Source organism: Nerophis lumbriciformis, linkage group LG29, assembly GCF_033978685.3.
Source record: "Nerophis lumbriciformis linkage group LG29, RoL_Nlum_v2.1, whole genome shotgun sequence".
In the NCBI taxonomy this organism is placed as follows: domain Eukaryota; kingdom Metazoa; phylum Chordata; class Actinopteri; order Syngnathiformes; family Syngnathidae; genus Nerophis; species Nerophis lumbriciformis.
This window is the reverse complement of record NC_084576.2, coordinates 34,855,975-34,870,298: the sequence shown is the minus strand read 5'-3', so window position 1 is coordinate 34,870,298 and position 14,324 is coordinate 34,855,975. Positions and strand designations below refer to the sequence as shown.

The following is a 14,324-nucleotide window of genomic DNA, read 5'->3' as shown; positions in this document are numbered from 1 at the left end:
GACAATCTACAATGTAAATAAAGAAAACACATTGAAATGAGGTGTGTCCCAATGTTTGGCCTGTACTATATATACTCTTATTTGGACTTTTTGGATGTTTTCCTGTGTGTTGTGTTTTACTTCTTGTCTTGCGTTCCTATTTTGGTGGCTTTTCTTCTTTATTTGGTATTTTCCAGTAGCAGTTGCATGTCTTCCTTTGAGTGATATTTCCTGCATCTACTTTGTTTTAGCAATCAAGAATATTTCACTTGTTTTTAATCCTTCTTTGTGTGGACATTGTTGATTGTCATGTCATGTTCGAATGTACATTGTGGACGCCGTCTTTGCTCCACAGTAAGTCTTTGCTGTCGTCCAGCATTCTGTTTTTGTTTACTTTGTAGCCAGTTCAGTTTTAGTTTTGTTCTGCATAGCCTTCCCTAAGCTTCAATGCCTTTTCTTAGGGGCACTCGCCTTTTGTTTATTTTTGGTTTAAGCATTAGACACCTTTTTACCTGCACGCTGCCTCCCGCTGTTTCCGACATCTACAAAGCAAGTAGCTACCTGCTGCCACCTACTGATATGGAAGAGTATTACACGAGCTCTAGACAGCACAGCAACAACACGTCATTTGCGGATTATAATTACTGGTTTGCAAAAAATATTTTTAACCCAAATAGGTGAAATTAGATCATCTCCCACAACACACCAGATTTCTATCTCACGGTAAAAAGGTGTCTAATGCTTAAACCAAAAATAAACAAAAGGTGAGTGCCCCTAAGAAAAGGCATTGAAGCTTAGGGAAGGCTATGCAGAACGAAAGTAAAACTGAACTGGCTACAAAGTAAACAAAAACAGAATGCTGGACGACAGCAAAGACTTACTGTGGAGCAAAGTTGGTGTCCACAAAGTACATCCGTACATGACATGACAATCAACAATGTCCACACAAAGAAGGATAAAAACAAATGAAATATTCTTGATTGCTAAAACAAAGTAGATGCGGGAAATATCGCTCAAAGGAAGACATGAAACTGCTACAGGGAAATACCAACAAAAGAGAAAAAGCCACTAAAATAGGAGCCCAAGACAAGAACTAAAACACTACACACAGGAAAACAGCCCAAGTAAGTCATAAACATGTGCCATATAGTGAGACCACACTAAACAACACTGTCATAAACATGTGCCACATAGTGTGGCACACACTCACTGAGGCGGTCGTTGAGCCATCACTAGGAGGGACTAAGTTGCTGAGGGTAAATACTGTGACACTCAGCGAGGGGACTGATGCAAGTGTTCCATTTGAGACACAGCAGAAATGGAGCAACACTCATAATACTGTAGGAGAGCAGCGAGGTACCCCCCCACCCAGACAAGAGGAGGGAAGGGGAGTGAAGTTGAGCGGGGGAGTCTCCAAGGTGAGGTATCAGTGGACTGTGAGGAAGAAAGACGCTGTAAACAGGATCCAGTCAAACCTTCAGAGGGTGAAAGAGGAGGAAAGATGATGACACCTCGTCAGGAAGAGGCACTTTTCTTCCCCACGCTGCAGGCCAAAGAGCGCGGGGGGGTGGGGGGGGAGGGGGCGTGGCCTCTCTGGCTCAGAAGTTGCGTGGGAACTCGCACTGTTCACAGCGGTTGAGGGCCGGGTGGTTGAGGAAGGTGCAGGCGGTGCAGCTCCACTGCGTGCCCTCGTCTTCCTCCTGGTCCGCCATGGCTTTCACACTCACACTGTCTGGCTCTGTGGGCAGGACAGCAGGTCAGGAGGTCAGGAGGTCAGGAGGTCAACACCTACAGTCCTGCTCATACACTTGTAGAGAACATCATGTCATGGCTGTCTTGACTTTACAATCATTATTATGTTTTTGTGATGTAGTGATTGGAGCACATACTTGTTGGTCACAAAAAACATTCATGAAGTTTGCTTCTTTTATGAATTTATTATGGCTCTACTGAAAATGTGAGCACATCTCCTCCAAACATATTGCTGGCTATTGTGGCCAAACAGCTCTGTTTTTGTTTCATCTGACATCACTAAGGCTGAAACGACGCGTCGACGTAGTCGACGTCATCGGTTACGTAAATACGTCGACGCCGTTTTTGTGCGTCGGCGCGTCGCATATTTACGTCACACTACTGTCATGGCGGAGCGCAAAGCAGACGATGCGAGCGAGGGGAAAAAAGCACGCCAAAAGTCGTCAAAAGTGTGGGAGTATTTCAATAAACGGCCTAATAATGTTGTTGTATGCACACTGTGTCGAGCGGAAATGGCCTATCATAGCAGCACAACGGCTATGAACGAACATTTGAAAAGAAAACCCCCGACAGCGTTCTTGCCATCACCATCAACAAGTCAATCGTCCACGTGCGTATACGTTGTCATTATTACACAAAAACATGAATGTGTCATTTGTATCTGCGTTGTAAATTCATAAACTAAAGCACCGTTTCGCTCTGAGAGGCGCGTTTGGCGTGCCTGTTCAGTGTTTACAAAGACGCGCTCCTCTTTAACGCTGTGGAGAGGCGGCGGCGGCGAGCGAGCGGCGAGGCGGGGCGCGCCGGGAGCGACGCCGCAATCGTGCCCAGGTGCGCGATCCACGCAGTTGGAAGAGAAAAGACTTTGTGTAAAATTAAAAGATTGTAAACCTGGCAAAGCCGTCTGGCGTTCAGTCTATCGGTCCTGAAAGAACCCCACGGCACAAGACGTGTCACAAACGCTAACGTGAATTAGTTGTGCAAATACCTTTTACAACATTAACAGTTACATATACTATGTACAAACCAACAATTAACTTTCACTTTAATCATACTATCATTGTTGTGTTATTAAGCAAAATAAGCAATACTTTTACTTTTGTTGAAATGTTTACACTGTACACTTTTTTGTATTGGATGTTTAGCTTTATTTTTGCACATTTTAGCAAATAAGCAATACTTTTACTTTTGTTGAAATGTTTACATTTGTTACAGAATATTTCCGTTTTGCACTTTTTTGTATTGGATGTTTATCTTTATTTTTGCACATTTTAAAGCAAAATAAGCAATACTTTTACTTTTGAAATGCTTATACTATTCCAGAATATTAAGATTTGCACTGGATGTTTACTTTTATATTTGCACATTAAAAAGCAAATAAGCTACTTTTAATTTTGTTAAATGTTAAAAGTTTTAAATGTTTACATTGTTACAGAATATGTTGTCATGTTGTTGTCAATGTTGACTGAGTGGCCATACTTTTTTTTTTGTAAATAAAAGCCATGCCTTTTGAAAAAACTGGCCTACATTTATTTTTTCCTCTTCATTTTAAATTAAAAAAAAAATCGGTAAAAGGAAAAATAATCTATGGATTAATCGAAAAAAAATAATCTATAGATTAACTGATTAATCGAAAAAAATAATCTATAGATTAATCGATAGAAAAATAATCGTTAGCTGCAGCCCTAGACATCACATGGACAAAGATAAGACCTTCTGGAGGAAAGTTCTGTGGTCAGATGGAACAAAAATGGAGCTGTTTGGCCACAATAGCCAGCAATATGTTTGGTGAGGCCTTTAATCCCAGGAACACCAATACAAGAGTTGTATATACAAATGTCCTACACTGTATTGTAGTTGTAGTTTGTTTCCTAGTGGTGTAGAAGTACATCACTCCATGTAGTGGTGTAGAAGTACATCACTCCATGTAGTGGTGTAGAAGTACATCACTCCATGTAGTGGTGTAGAAGTACATCACTCCATGGCAGATCATCTACAATCCCATTACCTTCCATTGTGTTTTTGGCGAGGTTGCGTAAATTATTTGGATGCCAGCCAGACAAATCAAATCCTCCTAAATGTGCCAATTGACAAGTACCTTTTGGTTTGGGTGGGACAGGACCAAGAAATCCTATGTTGTCGTAGAAATTATGGATGACATTGGGATTGAAGTGTGGTCCTATGAAATGAAGAGAAATACATGGTTTGACTGAACTGCCACGACTTGCAATCCTGCTGACCAACTACTTCAACAAAAATGACTAATGATCTACTGCTAACGATGGATTCTGATGCGTCATCTATGTTGCTGCTTCTTGATCTTAGCGCTGCTTTCGATACCGTCGATCATAACATTTTATTAGAGCGTATCAAAACACGTATTGGTATGTCAGACTTAGCCTTGTCGTGGTTTAACTCTTATCTTACTGACAGGATGCAATGCGTCTCCCATAATAATGTGACCTCAGACTATGTTAAGGTAACATGCGGAGTCCCCCAGGGTTCGGTTCTTGGCCCTGCACTCTTTAGTATTTACATGCTGCCGCTAGGCGACATCATACGCAAATACGGTGTTAGCTTTCATTGTTATGCTGATGACAGCCAACTCTACATGCCCCTAAAGCTGACCAACACGCCGGATTGTAGTCAGCTGGAGGCGTGTCTTAATGAAATTAAACAATGGATGTCCGCTAACGTCTTGCAACTCAACACTAAGAAAACGGAAATGCTGATTATCGGTCCTGCTAAACACCGACATTTATTTAATAATACCACCTTAACATTTGACAACCAAACAATTACACAAGGCGAATCAGTAAAGAATCTGGGTATTATTTTCGACCCAACTCTCTCCTTTGAGTCACACATTAAGAGTGTTACTAAAACGGCCTTCTTTCATCTCCGTAATATCGCTAAAATTCGATCTATTTTGTCCACTAGCGACGCTGAGATCATTATTCATGCGTTCGTTACGTCTCGTCTCGACTACTGTAACGTATTATATTCGGGTCTCCCTATGTCTAGCATTAAAAAATTACAGTTGGTACAAAATGCGGCTGCTAGACTTTTGACAAGAACAAGAAAGTTTGATCATATTACGCCTATACTGTATATACCTTTATATACATATATACATATATATATATATACCTATACTGGCTCACCTGCACTGGCTTCCTGTGCACTTAAGATGTGACTTTAAGGTTTTACTACTTACGTATAAAATACTACACGGTCTAGCTCCGTCCTATCTTGTCGATTGTATTGTACCATATGTCCCGGCAAGAAATCTGCGTTCAAAGAACTCCGGCTTATTAGTGATTCCCAGAGCCCAAAAAAAGTCTGCGGGCTATAAAGCGTTTTTTATTGGGGCTCCAGTACTATGGAATGCCCTCCCGGTAACAATTAGAGATGCTACCTCAGTAGAAGCATTTAAGTCCCATCTCAAAACTCATTTGTATACTCTAGCCTTTGAATAGCCCCCTTTTTCTAGACCAGTTGATCTGCCGTTTCTTTTCTTCTCTCCTCTGCTCCCCCTACTCCTTGTGGAAGGGGAGACACACAGGTCCGGTGGCCATGGATGGGGTGCTGGCTGTCCGGGGTCGAGACCCGGGGTGGACCGCTCGCCTGTATATCGGTTGGGAACATCTCTGCGCTGCTGACCCGTCTCCGCTCGGGATGGTTTTCTGCTGGCCCCACTGTGGACTGGACTCTTACTGTTATGCTGGATCCACTATGGACTGGACTCTCACAATATTATGTTAGACCCACTCGACATCCATTGCATTCGGTCTCCCTAGAGGGGGGGGTTACCCACATATGCGGTCCTCTCCAAGGTTTCTCATAGTCATTCACATCGACGTCCCACTGGGGTGAGTTTTTCCTTGCCCTTATGTGGGCTCTGTACCGAGGATGTCGTTGTGGCTTGTGCAGCCCTTTGAGACACTTGTGATTTAGGGCTATATAAATAAACATTGATTGATTGATTGATATATTAACAATCCTGCTGACCAACTACTTCAGCTGCTGTGACATACAGGTAAAAGCCAGTAAATTAGAATATTTTGAAAAACTTGATTTATTTCAGTAATTGCATTCAAAAGGTGTAACTTGTACATTATATTTATTCATTGCACACAGACTGATGCATTCAAATGTTTATTTCATTTAATTTTGATGATTTGAAGTGGCAACAAATGAAAATCCAAAATTCCGTGTGTCACAAAATTAGAATATTACTTAAGGCTAATACAAAAAAGGGATTTTTAGAAATGTTGGCCAACTGAAAAGTATGAAAATGAAAAATATGAGCATGTACAATACTCAATACTTGGTTGGAGCTCCTTTTGCCTCAATTACTGCGTTAATGCGGTGTGGCATGGAGTCCATGAGTTTCTGGCACTGCTCAGGTGTTATGAGAGCCCAGGTTGCTCTGATAGTGGCCTTCAACTCTTCTGCGTTTTTGGGTCTGGCATTCTGCATCTTCCTTTTCACAATACCCCACAGATTTTCTATGGGGCTAAGGTCAGGGGAGTTGGCGGGCCAATTTAGAACACAAATACCATGGTCCGTAAACCAGGCACGGGTAGATTTTGCGCTGTGTGCAGGCGCCAAGTCCTGTTGGAACTTGAAATCTCCATTTCCATAGAGCAGGTCAGCAGCAGGAAGCATGAAGTGCTCTAAAACTTGCTGGTAGACGGCTGCGTTGACCCTGGATCTCAGGAAACAGAGTGGACCGACACCAGCAGATGACATGGCACCCCAAACCATCACCCAACCATGCAAATTTTGCATTTCCTTTGGAAATCGAGGTCCCAGAGTCTGGAGGAAGACAGGAGAGGCACAGGATCCACGTTGCCTGAAGTCTAGTGTAAAGTTTCCACCATCAGTGATGGTTTGGGGTGCCATGTCATCTGCTGGTGTCGGTCCACTCTGTTTCCTGAGATCCAGGGTCAACGCAGCTGTCTACCAGCAGGTTTTAGAGCACTTCATGCTTCCTGCTGCTGACCTGCTCTATGGAGATGGAGATTTCAAGTTCCAACAGGACTTGGCGCCTGCACACAGCGCAAAATCTACCCGTGCCTGGTTTACGGACCATGGTATTTCTGTTCTAAATTGGCCCGCCAACTCCCCTGACCTTAGCCCCATAGAAAATCTGTGGGGTATTGTGAAAAGGAAGATGCAGAATGCCAGACCCAAAAACGCAGAAGAGTTGAAGGCCACTATCAGAGCAACCTGGGCTCTCATAACACCTGAGCAGTGCCAGAAACTCATCGACTCCATGCCACGCCGCATTAACGCAGTAATTGAGGCAAAAGGAGCTCCAACCAAGTATTGAGTATTGTACATGCTCATATTTTTCATTTTCATACTTTTCAGTTGGCCAACATTTCTAAAAATCCCTTTTTTGTATTAGCCTTATGTAATATTCTAATTTTGTGACACATGGAATTTTGGATTTTCATTTGTTGCCACTTCAAATCATCAAAATTAAATGAAATAAACATTTGAATGCATCAGTCTGTGTGCAATGAATAAATATAATGTACAAGTTACACCTTTTGAATGCAATTACTGAAATAAATCAAGTTTTTCAAAATATTCTAATTTACTGGCTTTTACCTGTAGATGACCATAGTAACTAATTAGATGATCATAATAAGTAATTAGATGAGCATAGTAACTAATTAGATGAGCATAATAAGTACTTAGATGAGCATAGTAACTAATTAGATGAGCATAGTAACTAATTAGATGAGCATAATAAGTAATTAGATGAGCATAGTAACTAATTAGATGAGCATAGTAACTAATTAGATGAGCATAATAAGTAATTAGATGAGCATAGTAACTAATTAGATGAGCATAATAAGTAATTAGATGAGCATAGTAAGTAATTAGATGAGCATAATAAGTAATTAGATGAGCATAGTAACTAGTATATGATGCAGATTCCAAGCATGTAAAGACTTAGTATAGTTGAAGACGTGTGGTCATTATAAAAGATGAGTGCACATCATAATGGCAGCTACACTTTACATCTTAATCAAAAAAAAAAAAGAAAAAAGATTTGGGACTGTCCGGCGGGCCAGATTGAAAAGCTTCATTTTCCCAGGTCTGGGTTGTAGTCTGATCTGCTGAAGGGATGTAATGGGTCTGTACTGTACGTGTGCTCAGTGATGTCTTATCTGTGGTGTGGCAGCTTGCATACTGTGTGAAGGTGAGCAGAGGCTTGATGGGGGTAGAGACGTGATGCAGTGGGAGGGATCAATGTCACTATGACCGCGCTGCAAGAAAGTCAACAACTCTTTGACGTCCATGTGGCTGCAGTCACCACCACTTCATCACAGTCCATATCCGTCCAATAAAACAGTCGTGTCAGCTATTTCCTGGCTTAGATGCCGATCGGTGATGTGTGTTGAGTAGCCAAGCATTACTACCATGAACTCACAATAAAACAATCACCCATTGACCAGGAAGCAGCAGTTGTACAGTTAAAGGACTCCTCTCAAACGTCTTCATGAACTATTCACAAAACAACAATTACTTGTCTGAAATGTAATTTTCCTATAAATTCCTCTGCCTTATCACTACTTTCCTTAGAAAGTGGTCCTCAGGGACAGAGGAGTGGCATAATTACTGATAACATTCATTGCGTGCGTCCGGTTTTTTGAACGCTCTTCATACAAGGGAACGTCTCCCCCAGCTGGCTTTATTGCTGTGAACCATGGGCAGGTGCCAAGGGGCCAATAAATCCCTTGTTACCAAGCAACTACAGGATGCAATTCAGGAAGAACACTACAATGGCGGCACCTTGTCAACATGTGCAGCCAGGATGTGACCACTGACCTTAAGACACTCCGTTTCCAAACACACCTACAGGCGGGATGTAAGAAAGACTCATACCTCTTTTTTGGAAGAGATCAATCTCTTTGGTGAGGCAGTCGATGTCGATCTGTAGCAATCGGTTTTTGCATCGCAACTGCTTCATCTCTTCAATCTGACAGACAAGAGACAGGAAGTGTGTTGGTTAGCCATGATGGTTAGTCATCCTGAGCTGGAGACTCAAATGTAAACTTATCTCTGCTGCGTTCACTCAGTGGGAGACGCCGTAACGGCTGACTAGACACAACTACAATTGGTTTTACACCCTAGAACAGTGTTTTTCAACCACTTAGATACAGTCTGGTATGTCGTGGGAGATTATCTTATTTCATCTATTTGGGTTAAAAATATTGTTTGCAAAGCAGTAATTATAGTCTGCAAATGATGTGTTGTTGTTGAGTGTCGGTGCTGTCTAGAGCTCCGCAGAGTAACTGTGTAATACTCTTCCATATCAGTAGGTGGCAGCAGGTAGCTAATTGCTTTGTAGATGTCGGAAACAGCGGGTGGCAGCATGCAGGTAAAAAGGTATCTAACGCTTAAACCAAAAATACCGTATTTTCCGCACTATTAGCCGCACCTAAAAACCACAAATTTACTCAAAAGCTGACAGTGCGGCTTATAACCCGGTGCGCTTTATATATGGATTAATATTAAGATTCATTTTCATAAAGTTTCGGTCTCGCAACTACGGTAAACAGCCGCCATCTTTTTTCCCCGTAGAAGAGGAAGTGCTTCTTCTTCTACGCAAGCAACCGCCAAGGTAAGCACCCGCCCCCATAGAACAGGAAGCGCTTCTTCTTCTACTGTAAGCAACCACCCGCCCGCATAGAAGAAGAAGAAGAAGCGCGCGGATATTACGTTTCATTTCCTTTGTGTGTTTACATCTGTAAAGACCACAAAATGGCTCCTACTAAGCGACAGGTTTCCGGTTCATGAAAAGACGCAATCTCTCCATCCGCACACGGACTACTATTTCACAGCAACTGCCTAAAGACTTTCAAGAAAAGCTGGCTACTTTCCGTGCATATTGTAAAAACAAGATAGCTGAAAAAAAGATCCGGCCAGAGAACATTATCAACATGGACGAGGTTCCACTGACTTTTGATATTCCTGTGAACCGCACTGTGGATACAACGGGAGCACGTACGGTGAATATTCGCACCACAGGGAATGAGAAGTCATCCTTCACTGTGGTTCTAGCTTGCCATGCTAATGGCCAGAAACTTCCACCCATGGTGATATTCAAAAGGAAGACCTTGCCAAAAGAGACCTTTCCAGCCGGCGTCATCATAAAAGCTAACTCGAAGGGATGGATGGATGAAGAAAAGATGAGCGAGTGGTTAAGGTAAGTTTAAGTTTACGCGAAGAGGCCGGGTGGCTTTTTTCACGCAGCTCCGTCCATGTTGATATACGACTCCATGCGCGCCCACATCACGCTGGTTTTTAATATATTATTAAAGTTTGACTGACCTATCTGACTGTTTTTTTGACATTCCTTTAGCGCAGTTAGATGCGGCTTATAACACGGGGCGGCTTATAGGTGGACAAAGTTTTGAAATATGCCGTTCATTGAAGGCGCGGCTTATAACCCAGGGCGGCTTATGGTGCGGAAAATACGGTAAACAAAAGGTTTAAAAAGTGCCGCTAAGAAAAGGCATTGAAGCTTAGGGAAGGCTATGCGGAACAAAACTAAAACTGAACTGGCTACAAAGTAAACAAAAACAGAATGCTGGACGACAGCAAAGACTTACTGTGGAGCAGAGACGGCGTCCACAAAGTACATCCGAACATGACGTGACAATCAACAATGTGCCCACAAAGGGGGATTAAAAAACAACTGAAATATTCGTGATTGATAAAATAAAGTAGATGTGGGAAATATCGCTCAAAGGAAGACATGAAACTGCTACAGGAAAATACCAAAAAAAGCCACCAAAATAGGAGCGCAAGACAAGAAGTAAAACACTACACACAGGAAAACATCAAAAAAGTCCAAATAAGTCAGGGTGTGATGTGACAGGTGGTGACAGTACACCTACTTTGAGACAAGAGCTATAGTGATGCATGCTCGGTTATGCTTTAAAGTCATATCCAACAACTTTTTACTGTCAACCGAGTTTCGTTTTTAATGATTTCTGCCGGTGGTGTGCCTCCGCATTTTTTCAACGCAAAAAATGTGCCTTGACTCAAAAAAGGTTGAAAAACACTGCTCTAGAAAAACTGACTGAATTGAGCTCTTGCTTGTGAGGTTATTCTCGAAAAGGCTGATCAATGAAACAACTTTGTCAGCTAAATCTAAAAGAGCGTGGTGATGGGACTCTGATTTAGTTTCTCCAGTATATCTTTCAGTGAAGAAAATGATGGTTTAATAATCACTATGGTGTTGCCCCATCTGTCCATTATCACGTGCTTTAGAAGGATTCAACCACTGCTTACTCAGCTTTTTAAGTCAAGCGTCAACATCCTCCAGTCTCATAACCTCATTCAAGCCTGCAAACATTTATGATCTACCTGGAAAGAGTCAAGGAGTGGTGATGGCAAAGTGTAAAAGAAGCTCACCGAAGGGATTTGGGAGGCAGAATTGGATCTCTCCAGCCGTCTCCTGGTCAGGTCATTCTCCAGCTCACTGACCTCTTCTTTTAGCTTCTCCAGCTTCTTCTTCTTCAGCTCCAGCTCGTGCCAAAGCCTCTCCATGCGGGCCTTCTGATGGCCCAACAATGCTGAAAACCATAAACACAGGTGGTTTCCAAACAGCTACATAACCTGGCCTATCAAATTTGTAGGACAAAAACTCAACTCTGTGCTCAAAACAACATCTACAGAACATATGTGGTCTAGCAAAATGTGTTAACCTGAGAGAAAAAGAAGTGAATCTCAATGTTCTTCTGGGTTTTGTTTTGTTTAACCTGTACTGCCTCAGTGTGCAGTACTGGTACTAGGGTTGTCCCCTTACCAATATGTTGGTACCGGTACCAACATGTATTTTGATACTTTTCTAAATAAAGGCAACCACCAAAAATGTAATTACCGTATTTTCCGCACTATTAGCCGCACCTAAAAACCACAAATTTTCTCAAAAGCTGACAGTGCGGCTTATAACCCGGTGCGCTTTATATATGGATTAATATTAAGATTCATTTTCATAAAGTTTCGGTCTCGCAACTACGGTAAACAGCCGCCATCTTTTTTCCCCGTAGAACAGGAAACGCTTCTTCTTCTACTGTAAGCAACCACCCGCCCGCATAGAAGAAGAAGAAGCGCGCGGATATTACGTTTCATTTCCTTTGTGTGTTTACATCTGTAAAGACCACAAAATAGCTCCTACTAAGCGACAGGTTTCCGGTTCATGAAAAGACGCAATCTCTCCATCCGCACACGGACTACTATTTCACAGCAACTGCCTAAAGACTTTCAAGAAAAGCTGGCTACTTTCCGTGCATATTGTAAAAACAAGATAGCTGAAAAAAAGATCCGGCCAGAGAACATTATCAACATGGATGAGGTTCCACTGACTTTTGATATTCCTGTGAACCGCACTGTGGATACAACGGGAGCACGTACGGTGAATATTCGCACCACAGGGAATGAGAAGTCATCCTTCACTGTGGTTCTAGCTTGCCATGCTAATGGCCAGAAACTTCCACCCATGGTGATATTCAAAAGGAAGACCTTGCCAAAAGAGACCTTTCCAGCCGGCGTCATCATAAAAGCTAACTCGAAGGGATGGATGGATGAAGAAAAGATGAGCGAGTGGTTAAGGTAAGTTTACGCGAAGAGGCCGGGTGGCTTTTTTCACGCAGCTCCGTCCATGTTGATATACGACTCCATGCGCGCCCACATCACGCTGGTTTTTAATATATTATTAAAGTTTGACTGACCTATCTGACTGTTTTTTTGACATTCCTTTAGCGCAGTTAGATGCGGCTTACAACACGGGGCGGCTTATAGGTGGACAAAGTTTTGAAATATGCCGTTCATTGAAGGCGCGGCTTATAACCCAGGGCGCCTTATGGTGCGGAAAATACGGTAATTATTGTCTTTATTGTAACAACAAATGTTAGTGTACATGAAACATGTTTATTATTGTCATTTAGTCCTTAAATAAAATAGACAACTTGTCTTTTAGTAGTAAGTAAACAAACAAAGACTCCTAATTATGCAGTAACATATTGTGTCATTTATACACCTATTATTTTGTACACATTATGAGGGACAAACTGTAAAAATTGATTATTCATATCTGCTTATTTTCTGTTTGAACATGTGCTATCTACACTTCTGTTCAAATGTAATAATCACTTATTCTTCTCTTCTTTGATACTTGACATTAGTTTTGGATGATACCACACATTTAGGTATGGATGTGATACCAAGTAGTTACAGGATCATACATTGGTCATATTCAAAGTCCTCATGTGTCCAAGGACATATTTACTGACTTTATTAACATAATATAAATAAATAAAAAACGAAAGAAGATTTTGTGATGCTAAAAAATACCGATGTAATCATAGTAGTATCGACTAGATACGCTCCTGGACTTAGTATCATTACAGTGGATGTTAGGTGTAGATCCACCAATGGCATTTGTTTATATTGTAGCGTCACGGAAGAGTTGGCGTTGCAGGGAATTCTGGGAATTTGTTCTGTAGTGTTTATGTTGTGTTGCGGTGCAAATATACTCCCAAAATGTGTTTAGTATGGTTTCACTATGTGGCACATGTTTATGACAGTGTTGTTTAGTGTGGTCTCACTATATGGCACATGTTTATGACTTATTCGGACTGTTTTGCTGTTTTCCTGTGTGTAGTGTTTTAGTTCTTGTCTTGGGCTCCTATTTTAGTGGCTTTTCCTCTTTTGTTGGTATTTCCCTGTAGCAGTTGCATGTCTTCCTTTGAGCGATATTTCCTGCATCTACTTTGTTTTAGCAATCAAGAATATTTCATTTGTTTTTATCCTTCTTTGTGTGGACATTGTTGATTGTCAAGTCATGTTCGGATGTACTTTGTGGACGCCAACTTTGCTCCACAGTAGGTCTTTGCTGTCGTCCAGCATTCTGTTTTTGTTTACTTTGTAGCCAGTTCAGTTTTACTTTCGTTCTGCATAGCCTTCCCTAAGCTTCAATGCCTTTTCTTAGGGGCACTCACCTTTTGTTTATTTTTGGTTTAAGCATTAGACACCTTTTTACCGTGAGATAGAATCTGGTGTGTTGTGGGAGATGATCTAATTTCACCTATTTGGGTTAAAAATATTTTTTGCAAACCAGTAATTATAATCCGCAAATGATGTGTTGTTGTTGTGCTGTCTAGAGCTTGGCAGAGTAACCGTGTAATACTCTTCCATATCAGTAAGTGGCAGCAGGTAGCTAATTTCTTTGTAGATGTCGGAAACAGCGTGAGGCAGTGTGCAGGTAAAAAGGTATCTAATGCTTAAACCAAAAATAAACAAAAAGTGAGTACCCCTAAGAAAAGGCATTGAAGCTTAGGGAAGGCTATGCAGAACAAAACTAAAACTGAACTGGCTACAAAGTAAACAAAAACAGAATGCTGGACGACAGCAAAGACTTACTGTGGAGCAAAGACGGCGTCCACAATGTACATCTGTACATGACATGACAATCAACAATGTCCACACAAATATTCTTGATTGCTAAAACAAAGTAGATGCGGGAAATATCGTTCAAAGGAAGACATGAAACTGCTACAGGA

At 41.6% G+C, this 14,324-nt stretch overlaps 1 protein-coding gene across 4 annotated transcripts in view; it reads right to left on the bottom strand.

Moving 5' to 3' along the window:
* Positions 1 to 1,055: 1,055 nt before the first annotated feature.
* The window catches only part of tab2 (TGF-beta activated kinase 1 (MAP3K7) binding protein 2), a 68,779-nt gene continuing 55,510 nt past the window's right edge, over positions 1,056 to 14,324 (bottom strand). For 2 of the 4 annotated variants that reach the window (XM_061925275.1, XM_072911933.1), the window contains 4 exons: positions 11,176 to 11,336; positions 8,638 to 8,731; positions 3,830 to 3,910; positions 1,056 to 1,717 (listed from right to left, as the gene is read on the bottom strand). In XM_061925275.1, coding sequence (XP_061781259.1) covers positions 1,578 to 1,717; positions 3,830 to 3,910; positions 8,638 to 8,731; positions 11,176 to 11,336 — 476 coding nt within the window. In that variant the 3' untranslated portion in view covers positions 1,056 to 1,577. The remainder of the gene's footprint in view (positions 1,718 to 3,829; positions 3,911 to 8,637; positions 8,732 to 11,175; positions 11,337 to 14,324) is intronic. The other 2 variants (XM_061925276.1, XM_061925277.1) reach the window with 2 other exon arrangements.